The sequence below is a fragment of the Lottia gigantea genome, assembly GCF_000327385.1.
Source record: "Lottia gigantea unplaced genomic scaffold LOTGIsca_48, whole genome shotgun sequence".
Classification (NCBI taxonomy): Eukaryota; Metazoa; Mollusca; class Gastropoda; family Lottiidae; genus Lottia; species Lottia gigantea.
The window spans coordinates 996799-1012737 of NW_008709663.1; the positions used below are offsets into that span (position 1 = coordinate 996799).

The 15939-nt window shown below is 33.6% G+C and overlaps 2 protein-coding genes across 2 annotated transcripts; one reads left to right on the plus strand and one right to left on the minus strand.

Moving 5' to 3' along the window:
- Positions 1-887: 887 nt before the first annotated feature.
- LOTGIDRAFT_124813 (hypothetical protein) lies at positions 888-1109 on the plus strand (the record flags this gene model as incomplete). Its single annotated transcript, XM_009061424.1, has 1 exon — positions 888-1109. A coding segment is annotated over one exon (222 nt), but the record flags the coding sequence as incomplete, so codon positions are not given.
- A 1124-nt stretch (positions 1110-2233) lies between these two features.
- On the minus strand, positions 2234-3387 carry LOTGIDRAFT_164919 (hypothetical protein; the record flags this gene model as incomplete). Its single annotated transcript, XM_009061425.1, has 2 exons — positions 2234-2706; positions 3336-3387. The coding sequence occupies 2 exons, from the start codon at positions 3385-3387 to the stop codon at positions 2234-2236; spliced, it is 525 nt and encodes a 174-aa protein (XP_009059673.1).
- Between the last annotated feature and the right edge of the window lie 12552 nt (positions 3388-15939).

The following is a 15939-nucleotide window of genomic DNA, read 5'->3' on the forward strand; positions in this document are numbered from 1 at the left end:
GTTGGAAATCGAAAATGAGTAGGCCGCTGTCCTGGCAAAATTTCCCTCATTGCACCCTGCATGGTATTACCTTTCTTCATTAGCCCACATGGTGCAGAAAAGTAGGACGTAAACTCTATTCATTTTTATGGCTGTTGTAGTGATAATATGTACTAATTTTTTAATTAAATTTAGCAATATACTGGAAAGGAGTCAGAGCTTGCTCACCCTTGCAGCAAAACTATTGTGTTATAAATTTGGCATCACTCTGAGAGCCCAAGCGGCTAGTATTATAATATAATAGTTGGAGTAAAAATATATCAGAATTTAGCAAGAAACAGATGTTACAAATAATTTCAATTTTTAAGCTCAATTTGTTTTAAATTTTTTACATAATTTATTTATTTTTATTTGTCAAAAATTAAAGTACTAGTTACTGGATAAAAATATCAAACCCAAGGTTTTTTGTTAGACATGTTAGAGTAAATCAGAGAACTGTTAAAATGAGAAATAAAAAGTTTTTTTTCTGTGTGACTTTTAAAGAGTTATTTTATTTTTATAGGTTTTTCTGATTATAAACACAAGACAATTTAACCGCGAATAAACAGTGTCCCGTGTGGTGTATGGTGCAGAACAATCGATGTAAACAGAAATAGAAGAAGTGAACACATGAGGACACAGTGCAGACACGATTGGTTTCTTCTATTTTCTACTGTATCAATAATCTCGCACTGTACACTGTACATCATCCATTCCCACCTTATCATGGAAGAAACAATGGAGTAGCCAGGATTTCATTGAGGGGGTGATTTTAGAGGATTTCATTGAGGGGGTGATTTTAGAGGATTTCATTGAGGGGTGATTTTAGAGGATTTCATTGAGGGGGTGATTTTAGAGGATTTCATTGAGGGGTGATTTTAGAGGATTTCATTGAGGGGGTGATTTTAGAGGATTTCATTGAGGGGGTGATTTTAGAGGATTTCATTGAGGGGGTGATTTTAGAGGATTTCATTGAGGGGGTGAATTTAGAGGATTTCATTGAGGGGGTGATTTTAGAGGATTTCATTGAGGGGATGATTTTAGAGGATTTCATTGAGGGGGTGATTTTAGAGGATTTCATTGAGGGGTGATTTTAGAGGATTTCATTAGGGGGTGATTTTAGAGGATTTCATTGAGGGGTGATTTTAGAGGATTTCATTGAGGGGGTGATTTTAGAGGATTTCATTAAGGGGTGATTTTAGAGGATTTCATTGAGGGGTGATTTTAGAGGATTTCATTAAGGGGTGATTTTAGAGGATTTCATTAGGGGGTGATTTTAGAGGATTTCATTAAGGGGTGATTTTAGAGCATTTCATTGAGGGGGTGATTTGTTGTTATCACATGAAATGAGGAAAACATTTTTCTGTTGTTTTAAAGAAAAAAATGAAATGCTTTGATGAGGAAAATGAATTTGATAAATTTGATAAATTGTTTTATTTTCCTTGTCATTGACCTGTTGTTGTTTGTTTTTCATTTCGTCAGTTTTTGTGTGTCAATCAAATTAAGAAATTAAAGGGGTTTTAGAAGATTTATATCTTTCTATGTTTTTTCTAATTTTGTCCTACCTGTAGGGTAAAACTAACCTGTCTTACGAAGGTTGGTAAATAGATAATATCAAGATAAAATGTCTTTTTGTCACAAAATATTCTTTATGTCGACATGTTTCATTACATACAGTGACTATGTCTCACTATGGGGGAGCCGCGGTGGCTCAGTGAGTTAGACGCTGAGGAAGGTCCAGGGCTCAATCCTGGCATAGGTTGAGATAATACCTTCGGATTTTTCAACCCCTGTTTCCCCCTGTCAGTGATGCAGGTACGAGGGGCTGACATGCAAAAAGCGTCTAGTCGTTTGGATGGGACAATAAACCGAGGCCCGTGTGCTACAGGCTGTGCACATTAAAGATCCCTCGACAGTTGGAAATCGAAAAAGAGCAGGCTAATGCCGCTGTCCTGGCAAAATTTCCCTCATTGCACCCTGCATGGCGTTGCCCTTCTTCATTAGCCAACATGGTGCAGAAAAGTAGAACGTAAAACTCCATTCATTTCATTACATTTTTTTCAATATGTAATGAAACATATAAAAGAATATTTTGTGAAGGTATTTTATGTCTATATTATCTATTTCTATATATATATATTAATAAGTATATTACTTGTTATTTTATTACCAGGAATAAATTGATGGAGCCTTTTCGTGTCTGTAACATGTTTTTTTATGAATAATTAATCAAAAAGAATAAAACATAACTTACGGATGGTGATTGTTCGATCACAGCAATCCCAGAATCCACTTCATCATTCTGATCCTGACTTCCTGATTGGCTGTTGATTAAATTATTGCTTTTGGTAGACAACTGTGGGGTCAAGGTCGGGTCACTTAAGCTTCGTTCCGGAGCGTTTCGTAATATTCCGGCCGTGGCTGATTCGTAAAAATTTTCAATTTCCTCTTGATAATTAGAAATATTTGGCTGACTTGCCGAAAGTCTTTCTGATTGTACATCGTTTTCTTTACTGTTTTTTGTTCCTCGGAACCACTTTTCACGTTTCTTACGAAAACTGTTCAGTAATTTTTTACGACGGGGTGCATGTGTCCCAGGAGTGGTGCCCCCTGGTGTTATAGTTCCATTGTCATGTCTCACATCACTGGCGCTTTTAAATTTCTTTTTGTCTCTAACTTTTTTAGGGTCTGGAAAAGAAGGTAAAAAATTTAAAAATACAAAAATTATTGTCTGTGTTTTAAGACTGCTATCTGATGCAGACATTATTACAGAACATGGTGGCAGACATTATTACAGAACATGGTGGCAGTCATTATTACAGAACATGGTGGCAGACATTATTACAGAACATGGTGGCAGTCATTATTACAGAACATGGTGGCAGACATTATTACAGAACATGGTGGCAGACATTATTACAGAACATGGTGGCAGACATTATTACAGACCATGGTAGATAGTTTGTTTTGTGTCTGTGTTGTCATGACACTCATAATTCAAGATCTGACAACATGTTTAAATCATGTATCATTATTGTTAAAACAAAAAACAAAACCCCAAATTTATCACTTGTAGTCAATAATATTTCCTTTTTTAAACAGTTGATCGAATTGGTTGTTCTGACCTAGAACAGGAGAGACATGACAATTTTGTCAGATCATGGATGGTAAGAGGAAATACCTATAAATAAAAACAACGAAAAACATGCAGCATTAAGATCTTTATTTTAATCAGATTGCAAAGTCACTACACTTTTTCACTCTTAAAAATATGTAAGCCATGTTTAAATTCGTTAAAAAATCATAAGAATTCAAACCTTCATCTGTATCATCGCCAAAAGTGACATGACCAATTTTCTTCCCACCCATATTCAAAACAGGATGGCAGAAAATTTATAACAGTAGGTCCACAGAAAGACCTGGATTTTAAATATCCTTGACTAATACACTGATCGATCACAGCCAATGAAATCGAAACACTGCATTGACCTATCACAGTTAGATTATCGAAAAAAAAGAGTTATGATCGTCATTTAAACTCAGAACATCCGTGATACGCTCCAAACAAAGCTAAAATAGCTAACTGAGCAAGGAAATAACATAAAGCTAGCTTAAAACAGCACCAATGAGCACGAAAACCACATGAAAGCGTTGATACTATTAACAATAAACGAAACACAGTTACAAAGGAACTAAATGCTAATAAAAGCGGTGAATAACGAAGTCCCAGTTTAAATGATCTTTAATTAGATTTTAGCAATAAGCATTGTTGACCAGCTGTTGTATTTAAATTATACCAGAATATATATTACTAGAGCTAACAATAATTCTAAGTTTCAAGTATTTACAATATTAATAATTCTAAAGCCAGTCAGTTGAATAATCAAATTTTTGTACAGTGAAGTTATTCAATTTTTATAATACTGAATATAAATTTGGGTCATATTTTTGAAAATTATTACTGGTATGCTTTGGTCTTTTTTGAACTTTTTTTTTTAAAAATCTATTTTACACTGACTTCTATTAGCTAATACAGAGGTTTTCAACTTGACGGTAATTTTGACATTTTTAAGGGGGTTTTTTAGTCTAGCATGAAATTTTTAGACAATTATAATTTAGTTGTTCTATTCTGTCATCCATTATTTTCCAATATGGCAGGTAAAACCTAAAAATGAAATGAAATGAATAGAGTTTTACATCCTACATTTCTGCACCATGTAAGCTAAAGAAGACTGGCAACGCCGTACGGGGTACAATGACGGAAATTTTGCCAGGACAGTGGTTTTAGCCTTCATATTAGGGAGGGGATAATGTAATTTATTAAGGATCCTGAAAGGGGTTATAGAATTAAAAAGGTTGAGCTAGCATATATTTTGAATTGTCAAGGGCAATAACTGGATTTGTTGTTTTATATCTGGCAACTTGGATACACTTTGATAATGGTGAACTTTTTGACAAAGTGCCTATTTTCCACTTATTTTGACTTAGTGTCTATGTTCCACTTTTTGATTGGCTAACAAAAGTTTTACCAGCACTTTGTCAATGGCAATAACTGTATATATTCTCTCTTTCTGCACTCTTTGATCAACCATATATCATATGTCAAGGGAAATAACTAGATTCAGTGGACCATTCTTTCCCTCTTTGAAATTTTACACATATTTATTTTTTCTACACATATTTGCATAGTTGATATAGTTTTTGCTTTTATTTGTAAAGTGTACCAATTAAAAATTCTCGTGGAGGCATCACACCACATCAATTCTTAGCCCTGAGATTTTCATTCTCTAAAAGCCTGATGAATATTGAACAAATCACCATGGACAAGGGATTATTAGTATGGATAATGATATAAATTTGTATGAATAGCAGAAATTTGTACCATTAAAGGGTTCAAACACACAACAATGGAGCTTATAGAGTATACGAGGTAATTTGATCAATATACTCTAGAGGTCTATTCACCTATATTCTATCCATTGTGTGGAATATATCTAACTCCTATCAATCTAATATTAGGTCAACAAAAATACAATAACACATTTTCGCTATCAATGTATTTATAATGACTAAACTTTTACAAATTATACAGAATAACTGGAAGTAAATTGTTTTACTGATATAACTATGCTCACTCTTCTAGACACCTAATACCTCTTTTCATTATGAAATACTCACTATGATTGATATAATTCCTCATATGAAAAGTTCATTATCTGCTACCAATGTTTCGCCAGTATGTTGTTTGGATTTCAGGTTTAGTTTTGCAGTTCGGATTGTTAGTACTTGTTTTTATTATTTGTAAAAAATTAAGGGCAACTTTTTACTGCACTAAAATAGCTCCAACACAGTGATGACAGAAATATTTCAGAAGTAGAAATCTTCGAGATGATATTCATATGGTTATGCATGGGTGAGGATGAATAAGGGTTGAAAGCTCACACCAGACTCAGCGATTTTGAAGATCACTGCAGAAGAGACCCCTGGATTGTACTTGAAACTGGGTTTGAACAAACAGCACTGAATCGTTTAGCAGATGACAATGCAACTCACTACCATCTGAGCTTTCCCAAACTCGATATAATATTGATCAACCTATCATATTACAGAAGTATTACATTATAGAAGTGTAAGTGAGAATTTTTTAATGTTTGAAAGTTATTAAGTAATGAAATACTTTTCTGCATCAAGCGAGATAATGGAGACAGGCAACACACTGCAGTGTACAATGAGTGAAATTTTGTCTAGAAAGCCTACATTGTTTCTTTTTGAATCTGTCAAATGAAATGAACGGAGTTTTACGTGCTACTTTTCTGCACCATGTGGGCTAATGAATACGGGCAACGCCATGCAAGGTGCAAAGAGGGAAATTTTTCGATTTCCAACTGTTGAGGGATCTTTAACATGCACAGCCTGTAGCAACAGGATCTTGGTTTATTGTCCCATCCGACGCTTTTTCCATGTCAGCCCCTCGTACCTGCATCACTGACAGGGGGTAACCGGGTCGAAAAATGAATCTGTCAAGGGATCTTTAATATCCACTGTAACACAGTTGATTGACCAATCTGTACTAGATCCTTTTTCTATCTCAGCCTCTGTGACCTACATTAAAAGCCCTTGATCATAACAACTACATCATGCACAGAGGAGGGGGAAGATTTGAACCTATAGCGCTTATATGCCTAGCAGACGAAGTGTGAAGTATTGAAAGTTTATAACAGTTTATTGAATTTTACGTGTTACAACACTGTATGATAAGAGTTCTATTATAACTTTTTACAAATAACCTGGACTTCTCTCACTGAAGTGGGGGAGGATTTGAACCCATAGCGCCTAAATGCCTAGCAGATGAAGATGTAACTATTGAAAATTTATAATGTTATAATTTTAGTGTTCCAAGACTGTAATAGGTCTATTATGTTTCACACTACCCTGCACTAGAAACTAGTATTGATTATTGAAAATGAAATGTAAACAATTTAGAATTCAACTAGTTTTTAAGTGTATTTGACTTAAATTAGTCGCATAATTCAAACTCAGCTTTTGAAACAGAATGTAAGTCTGGTTTCACGTTAACTATAACATCAGCACTATGGAAATTTGGTATACATTCTCCATAAAACTCCAATCTATTTCATTAGTCCAATAAGATACAGAACAGTAGAATATAAAACTCTATTTCATTTCATTAGTCCAATAAGATACAGAACAGTAGAATATAAAACTCTATTTCATTAGTCCAATAAGATACAGAACAGTAGAATATAAAACTCTATTTCATTAGTCCAATAAGATACAGAACAGTAGAATATAAAACTCTATTTCATTTCATCAGTCCAATAAGATACAGAACAGTAGAATATAAAACTTTATTTCATTTCATTAGTCCAATAAGGTACAGAACAGTAGGATATAAAACTCTATTTCATTTCATTAGTCCAATAAGATACAGAACAGTAGAATATAAAACTCCATTTCATTTCATTAGTCCAATAAGATACAGAACAGTAGGATATAAAACTCCTTTTCATTTCATTAGTCCAATAAGATACAGAACAGTAGGATATTAAACTCCTTTTCATTTCATTAGTCCAATAAGGTACAGAACAGTAGAATATAAAACTCCATTTCATTTCATTAGTCCAATAAGATACAGAACAGTAGGATATAAAACTCCTTTTCATTTCATTAGTCCAATAAGATACAGAACAGTAGGATATAAAACTCCTTTTCATTTCATTAGTCCAATAATATACAGAACAGTAGGATATAAAACTCCTTTTCATTTCATTAGTCCAATAAGATACAGAACAGTAGGATATAAAACTCCTTTTCATTTCATTAGTCCAATATGACACAGAACAGTAGAATATAAAACTCTATTTCATTTCATTAGTATAATAAGATACAGAACAGTAGGATATAAAACTCCATTTCATTTCATTAGTCCAATAAGATACAGAACAGTAGGATATAAAACTCCTTTTCATTTCATTAGTCCAATAAGATACAGAACAGTAGGATATAAAACTCCTTTTCATTTCATTAGTCCAATATGACACAGAACAGTAGAATATAAAACTCTATTTCATTTCATTAGTCCAATAAGATACAGAACAGTAGAATATAAAACTTTATTTCATTTCATTAGTCCAATAAGGTACAGAACAGTAGGATATAGAACTCTATTTCATTTCATTAGTCCAATAAGATACAGAACAGTAGGATATAAAACTCCTTTTCATTTCATTAGTCCAATATGATACAGAACAGTAGAATATAAAACTCTATTTCATTTCATTAGTCCAATAAGATACAGAACAGTAGAATATATAACTCTATTTCATTTCATTAGTCCAATAAGATACAGAACAGTAGGATATAGAACTCTATTTCATTTCATTAGTCCAATAAGATACAGAACAGTAGGATATAAAACTGCATTTCATTTCAAATCTGCTCATATTGTTAAGACACTTAGTGCTACTCTGTGACCGGTCTGTCAAGTTGACATCCTATTTAAAGTTTATCTGTTGTGTGTTTTGTATTTTCATTACAAAGTACATGTTTATACTAATAGTAAATGAAATAAGATAGAATAATATTTATAAACATAATTACCGGTTCTTATTGAATTTCTAAAATAACATTATTATCTTAAAACATAATTTAACAGATTTTTATCTTTTATATAAATTACTATCAAGTAATAAATAAAATATTATAAAATTTGTTAAAACTATAGTATTGGGAGTTATAGAGGATACTCTACTATAACCTGACACAGGAAAGAACAGTCCTTTCTATATGATAACAGAAGGCTTAATGACAAAAAGATAAGTGAGTTGAACAGATCACATTGGTGAGTTGAACAGATCACATTGGTGAGTTGAACAGATCACATCGGTGAGTTGAACAGGTCATATCGGTGAGTTGAGTTGAACAGATCTCATTGGTGAGTTGAATTGATCACATTGGTGAGTTGAACAGATCATATAGGTGAGTTGAGTTGAACTGATCACATTGGTGAGTTGAACAGATCACATTGGTGAGTTGAACAGGTCACATTGGTGAGTTGAACAGATCAAATTGGGAACACATCACAATGGTGAGTTGAACAGATCACATTGGTGAGATGAACAGATCGCATTGGTGAGTTGAACAGACCACATTGGTGAGTTGAATTGATCACATTGGTGAGTTGAACAGATCAAATTGGTGAGTTGAATTGATCACATTGGTGAGTTGAACACATCACATTGGTGAGTTGAACAGATCACATTGGTGAGATGAACAGATCGCATTGGTGAGTTGAACAGATCACATAGGTGAGTTGAACAGATCACATTGGTGAGATGAACAGATCACATTGGTGAGTTGAACAGATCTCATTGGTGAGTTGAATTGATCACATTGGTGAGTTGAACAGATCATATAGGTGAGTTGAGTTGAACTGATCACATTGGTGAGTTGAACAGATCACATTGGTGAGTTGAACAGGTCACATTGGTGAGTTGAACAGATCACATTGGTGAGTTGAACAGATCACATTGGTGAGTTGAACAGGTCACATTGGTGAGTTGAACAGATCAAATTGGGAACACATCACATTGGTGAGTTGAACAGATCACATTGGTGAGATGAACAGATCGCATTGGTGAGTTGAACACATCACATTGGTGAGTTGAACAGATCACATTGGTGAGTTGAACAGATCACATTGGTGAGTTGAAAAGGTCACATTGGTAAGTTGAACAGATCACATTGGTGAGTTGAAAAGGTCACATCGGTGAGTTGAACAGGTCATATGGGTGAGTTGAACAGTTCACAGTTCACCAATGGAAAAAGTATAATGAAGATAGAAGAGAGAGAACAGATTTAAGTTGATTGTTAGTATTTGTGACTATGTGTTTTGAATTAAAGCTGAGATAAAATCAAACCTTACTTTGAAAGGATGTGTTCTTATCTTTTCAAACGGACGGTGGCAAAGCAGTGTTGTGTTTTGTTTACATGACCTAATTTCTGTTCTACCGATCGCATTGGTCAGATTTAAATGCCACCAATTTCATTTCCACGCCCACAAAACGAAGTGTAGTGGGCTTTGTTTAATATGCGTTAATAAAACCATGTTGAAACCCGTATTCGTGATACGATGGAATTTGCCATACTTTGGACGTGATTTTTGATTAACAGAATTATCTTGTCTAGCATTTATATTCAAGACTATATAAAGAATGGCTACAAGTAAAAAGATACACATAATTCTCATCATCTTTAAAAATTTCACAAAACTCCATAAGATTAAATAAACCAACACCTTTGGGACAAAGTAAAATATTGAAATAAGGGTTCAAAATATGTGGGTTTAAAACAAAATATTTTCAATGCCTGTGGGTTTAAATAAAAAATATTTCCAATGCCTTTGGGTTTAAAATAAAATAATTCCAATGCCTGTGGGAATAAAATAAAACATTTCCAATGCCTTTGGTTGAACGGGAGACTTTAGCCTCTTACCTGAAATTTCTTCGGAATTGTGGGTACTGGTTGTGTCGCTACGACTACGCATAAGAGACCCCACAGATCTGGTTTTTTCTGTAAATAGTTCCAAGTCAAAAGTTAAAATCTTATGTCTTAAAGAAAAACTATCTCTTAGAATGAACATACAATCTATCGCATACTTGGCCAATAACAATTAGGATTTATTAGATTATACAGGGATTCTGTTATGGCACCTTTAAGTTCACTGATGAATATAGACTTATTTTGGCCAAGTTGAAAAAAATAAAATTTATTGGTCATCCTAAGAGATAGTGAATGTGTTTTTAGCTGAAAATAATGTTCATTTTGATTCAATTTTTGATTTCCTGACTTACATCTACATCTCAATACATTTTAAGTTGGTTTGGTGGTTGGTGGTGTTTGTAAAAAAAATCATTCCGATTCTCTTAAATTCAACCAATCAATTCTAAATCTATTTGTACAGATTCAGAACAAAAATTTATATCACTTTTTCTCATTCTTCATATCATTCAATAATCCCCCCAACCCTTTTTCCCGAAAATATCTCTCAGGAATTCAGTAAACCATATAATGTTATTAGATGACCAGTAATTAGTACACAGTCAGAGAACAAAACTTTGACACCCCCTATATCCTTTATATCCTTCACTAGGCTTCCCCTTCCCCTCCTCCTCCCCCCAAAACTTTTACCCTTCCAAAAAATATCTCACGGGAGCTCAGTAAACCATACAAGGTAATTCCATACAAGGTAATTAGATGACTAGTAATTAGTACACAGTCACACAAAAACATTATGACACCCCTTATAAACTTTTTAATTTATATCAAATCCCCCCCCCCCCAACTCCCTTCTATAAAAAAAAAATCACAAAGCTCAGTGAAGCATACAAAGTAATAAGATGACCATGAAATAAGGAAAACAGTGGAAGTAATAAAGCCTAGTTTGTTTTTTATAAGATTAATGAGTTATATACAAATAGTGGACAAGAGTATACTAGAGATCACGGTTTGGTCTGTGGTCAGCGACCCATTTTATTACAATTCAATGACGTCCAGGTTCATTCAGCTTTTCATCCATTTAATTTGATTCAACGCATGTAAAACATACATAAAGCTATGTGAATTTTTTAGCTTTAGCATACCTTAGTTCAGTGATTCCCAACCTTTTTCAGCCTTCACACCCCTGGAGCAATCACCTAGACCTTTCACACCCCCAAAAAATTTGTTTCATCCACATTTCCAGCATGTGATGATGTAAGGTGCTCTCTCAATTCCAAATAAATTCTTCTCCTACACCAGTTGGCTACACCCCTGATATCCTAGTCCCCCACCCCAGGGGGTTGAGAACCAAGACCTAAGTTGTTCATTTTGAAATGCAAAATATTTTTAAAGTATTCTGACATAGACACAATCCGGCTTAATCATAAAATCTGAATTTAATGCCTTTCATTTTCTTCTATAATTGAAGCTAACAATAATCTGTGTTTTATAAAATTTGGTATTTAAATGTCCTGTGTCTTTCAATGCTAAATATTTGGAAAATTTGAAATAAAAACAGACCCAATTTCTCGCTTATCCTACCAAATCTTCACCCTTTCAAATCGTTTGATAACTAACAATGAGTTAGTATACAGTCAACCCACCTCCACACCCATCGTACTATCCCCAACCCATCCTCCATGCCTCTCACTCACCCAACCCCTGGGACTCCCTGCACATATAAAACTGTAGTAAGTAATGAAATAAATTATTGAAGTGATCGATATTGGTGAAGATTTAGCTACATTGATAATTCATGAAGACACTTTGATGTAACTTGTCTAATTCTGTGTATCCTGATTGACTGTGGCTAATTGTAGCTCCACCAAGATATCATTAGAGTTCACGTTGTGTTTATCATGTTTAAATTTAACTGAATAACTATTGAACATCATTTTACATAATCATCACAGTCAAGTTATAAGTGCGACTGATCTGTGCAAAAGGCATCGAGAACATGCGGTTTTAACAAGGGTTGCACCCCTTGGAGGAAATGGTTTAAGACAACTACTATTTCTAGAATATTCAGACAGCAATATATATTTAAATTGTTCGAACTATTCCACATTGACTAACACATACTAGTTAGCATTGGCTCACCTTTATTCTACCGTATACGTGGCTATATGGCTATCCCCTTGAAGTGAACAACTTTCCTTTAGTGTAACTTCTTTCTGAAGCTGAATTAATTAACATAAACATCCCAAATAAATAACTTTTGATAAGTGGACTCTCTGAAATACAGACAAGGTTTTAATTGTTCTAGAAGAGTGAGAACATCCTAAATAATATTTTTTGCAGTGGACTCGAGCTTCAAGGGACATTCTGCTCTTTTAAAAGGTCAAACAATTAATGATCTATAAAATATAGGAAATGACGTGTCTATGTGATTATACTAGGAGATTGGCTAGACAGGACATCATTTATTAACTCTCTACAATACATTATTCCTGATAAATTGGTGCCTGATGATTCCTGGAACCATTGGCACAAAAATAACACTTCCCCTGACAGGATTCCTGTTTCACAAAAAACTTATGATATGAAGCTGTTGGTGCAGACTTTAAAAATACCCCAAAATTATGGAAAATTGAACAAAAGAATTTTTGTAAAAAGAGTAAGGAACCCAGTTCCCTAATCACCAGATTCAGAACACCTTAGCATTATTAGGAAATGACAAAGTCCAGGTAATTGGCCAGACATGACATAATAAACACTAGGTTCCTAATTAATCCTGGAACTCTGGCACCGGATCAAATCATCAATAATTCAAACACTGGAAATAATTTAACTTCAAGTTAACCAATAGCTTCTAATAAATTATGTAACTTTAGATATTTTTTAAACTGACTATTCCTAATAAATCTCATCTGATCATCTGAACTCTCAGAGTTTATTTCACTCTTCCAAATGTCTAATTAGCTCTATTTGGTATTAAGGTTTGTCAACTCAACATCCCTTACAGGGAGTCCACATAGCTTATAATGTTAGTCAACCCGGCATCCCTTTCAGAGAGTCCACATAGCTAATTATGTTAGTCAACCCGGCATCCCTTTCAGAGAGTCCAAATGGCTAATTATGTTAGTCAACCCGGCATCCCTTTCAGAGAGTCCACATAGCTAATAATGGTAGTCACTCAGCATCCATTACAGAGAGTGCACATAGCTAATAATGGTAGTCACTCAGCATCCATTACAGAGAGTGCACATAGCTAATAATGGTAGTCACTCAGCATCCATTACAGAGAGTGCACATAGCTAAAAACTTTAGTCAACTATGCATTCCTTTCAGAGAGCCTTTGATATTATTGGTCAAAAAATGGCCCATCTGTCCCTTTAAGGTTTGTCATATTGGCATCATTTTCAGGAAATCTATGTTTGAATATTTTTATTTGGTAATTTTATACAGTTTATTATTGACAAGACGACTGATTTAGGTCAGAAATAAGGATAATTAAATACTTATAGATAAAGTCTTATTGAAAAATATAGTCAAATCAGCAATCCTGCTTGACAGATAGACAGGCAGACAGATAGACAGATAGATAGACAGATAGGCAGATAGATAGACAGATAGGCAGATAGACAGATAGATAGACAGATAGATCAGATAACTCACCAGTGGGGGCTCCAGTGGGGGCTCCAGTGGGGGCTCCAGTGGGGCTACAATAGCATTTTCCACCCCTAGAAATATCGGTTTAAATACCCCCACTTCATTTTTAACAATTTAAAAAATTTGATTTTTCTATACATTTTTTCCAAAATACGTGTCAGGATGTGCGGTCCGTTGGAGCCTGCAAACTATGCACTTTCCACATAGCTGCCGCATTTTGAATTCAGTCTGTCACTGTAACTGTCTATCAATCGTAAAGATTCCTGATTTCTGTGATATGGAACCAACAAGTAAATTTCAAAAGACATCATCAAATATTTACTTCCACTAACACAAAGTGCTATCTATATAACAGATAAAATATCAGGAAAAAATAGAATTATTCAAGGGAATCCAATTAGGCAGTTAATTTTTAATGAATACAGCATGTTGATGTATATTCAACCTGAATGTAATGTTTTACCCTCGTGTCCTTACTATGTTTAGGCTTATTGCTAGTGCCAAATTTGCAAAAATAGAAATAACAAATCTAACAAAAAAATTTGTTACACATATTCAAGAATTAATATAAATTTTAATAACTAATACACTTTTAATTTGATAGAGGAATATTAATTAATTAGGCAAACACTTCTGGAATCTTAAAGCCTACAAACCCTTTGCTACCCCCCCAAATATCTCAACAACAATAATTTGGCAATCATTCAAGAAAACATTTTCAAAAACATGTTATTTTTTTAACAATGTCTTTTTTAGAATTATAAGTTCCATCTACATTTGATATAATCTCAAACCCTTCCTTTTCCTTTAAAGGAGTATTCCACTTTTTTTTAAAGAAAGATTTCATTATCAAAAACGTTGAAAATTATACCTGAAAATATTTCTGAGGTATGCTATTTATATCTATGTATGGTATCTACTTGATCAAAATGAATTTGTTTTAAAAGGGTTAATGAGAAACCGAGAGTACTAATTGTTAATTAAGCAGTTTGATCTAGTTTCAGTGTTTGGCTTTATAATGGCTCGATTTATTAGTTAAAACCTTTAGAATATGTAGGAGACATATTTCTCTAAAAGTACGCGTTTATTTTACTCAAATCCGTACAGTGGTTTTCTTGAAAAAAGCATAAAGAACATTAAAAACCTTACACAATGTTTTTAAATATTTTTGGCTGGATTCTTACAGTTAAAACTATCAGATATATTAAAGGGAACATTTCTCTGGATTTTGGTGAATAGTTGTAACAACTTTGAGTAAAAAATTTAAATTGAATTTGTTGATCAGTTAATGAACTAAGAATTGTGATAAACCCAAAAAAATCTCAGATTCCCATTACTATTTTGAAGTTTGTTTTAAAATTTCTAATAAAGTCCTTTCGAATGTATATTTAATGCTTCCACGTTCAGGTACAAATCGAAATATCCCCATGAAATTTGGCTACAAACAATGGTCCCCCTTTTTCTAAATGACTTCATTTCCTAACAGATCAGATGACTGCATTAATGGTTGACAATTTTAGGGGATTTTAGCAACCAAAATGAAATAATGAAATAGATATTCTTGACATTTCCCTAAATTCAAAGCATTTCATGTACCCGAATCGGGTAGTTCATTTTAATCACCTGTAAATTTTGCAATTAACTTTTGGTGCAGATTGCTTTCCGTAAATTTTACCTGTAAATTTCGAAATTTATGATTGAAATTATGGAATAATAACATGGCAACCGATCGATAGATTTGTCATCAAGATCTTTTTTAAATTATTCACAAAATGATGCCAAAAAAGGTGAAAATTTACAAATTTATCAACTTTGGTTCATTTTCAAATTTAATCAATGAAAGTGAAATCCAATAGAGTTTTTTGAATAAAAACATTGTGACAGGTGTTAAACGCATTGACAGTTCTTTTATCGCCAACTACAACAATGAAAATTCAATCTACTGACAGATCCAAAATTCCTCAAAGCTTCTTCAAGTCATCAAAGAGTTAAAATTCATTTAAAAACTTAAAAACAAAGAAATTCTCTCACCTTTCGACCCGTCCATTCTGAACACACTGCAACGTGATAACTTAGCTACGCATGCTCAACTAAATAGTAAACAAAACAACACAGCTGGCTCGTTATGGACAGACATCTCAGACAAAATATATCTTGTCGACAAACATCAAAGAGATTTCGTAATTAGCTACCGTAATAAAGCAATCAATAATTCCGATTGATAGAATGCTAATTTATGCAAATAAGGCC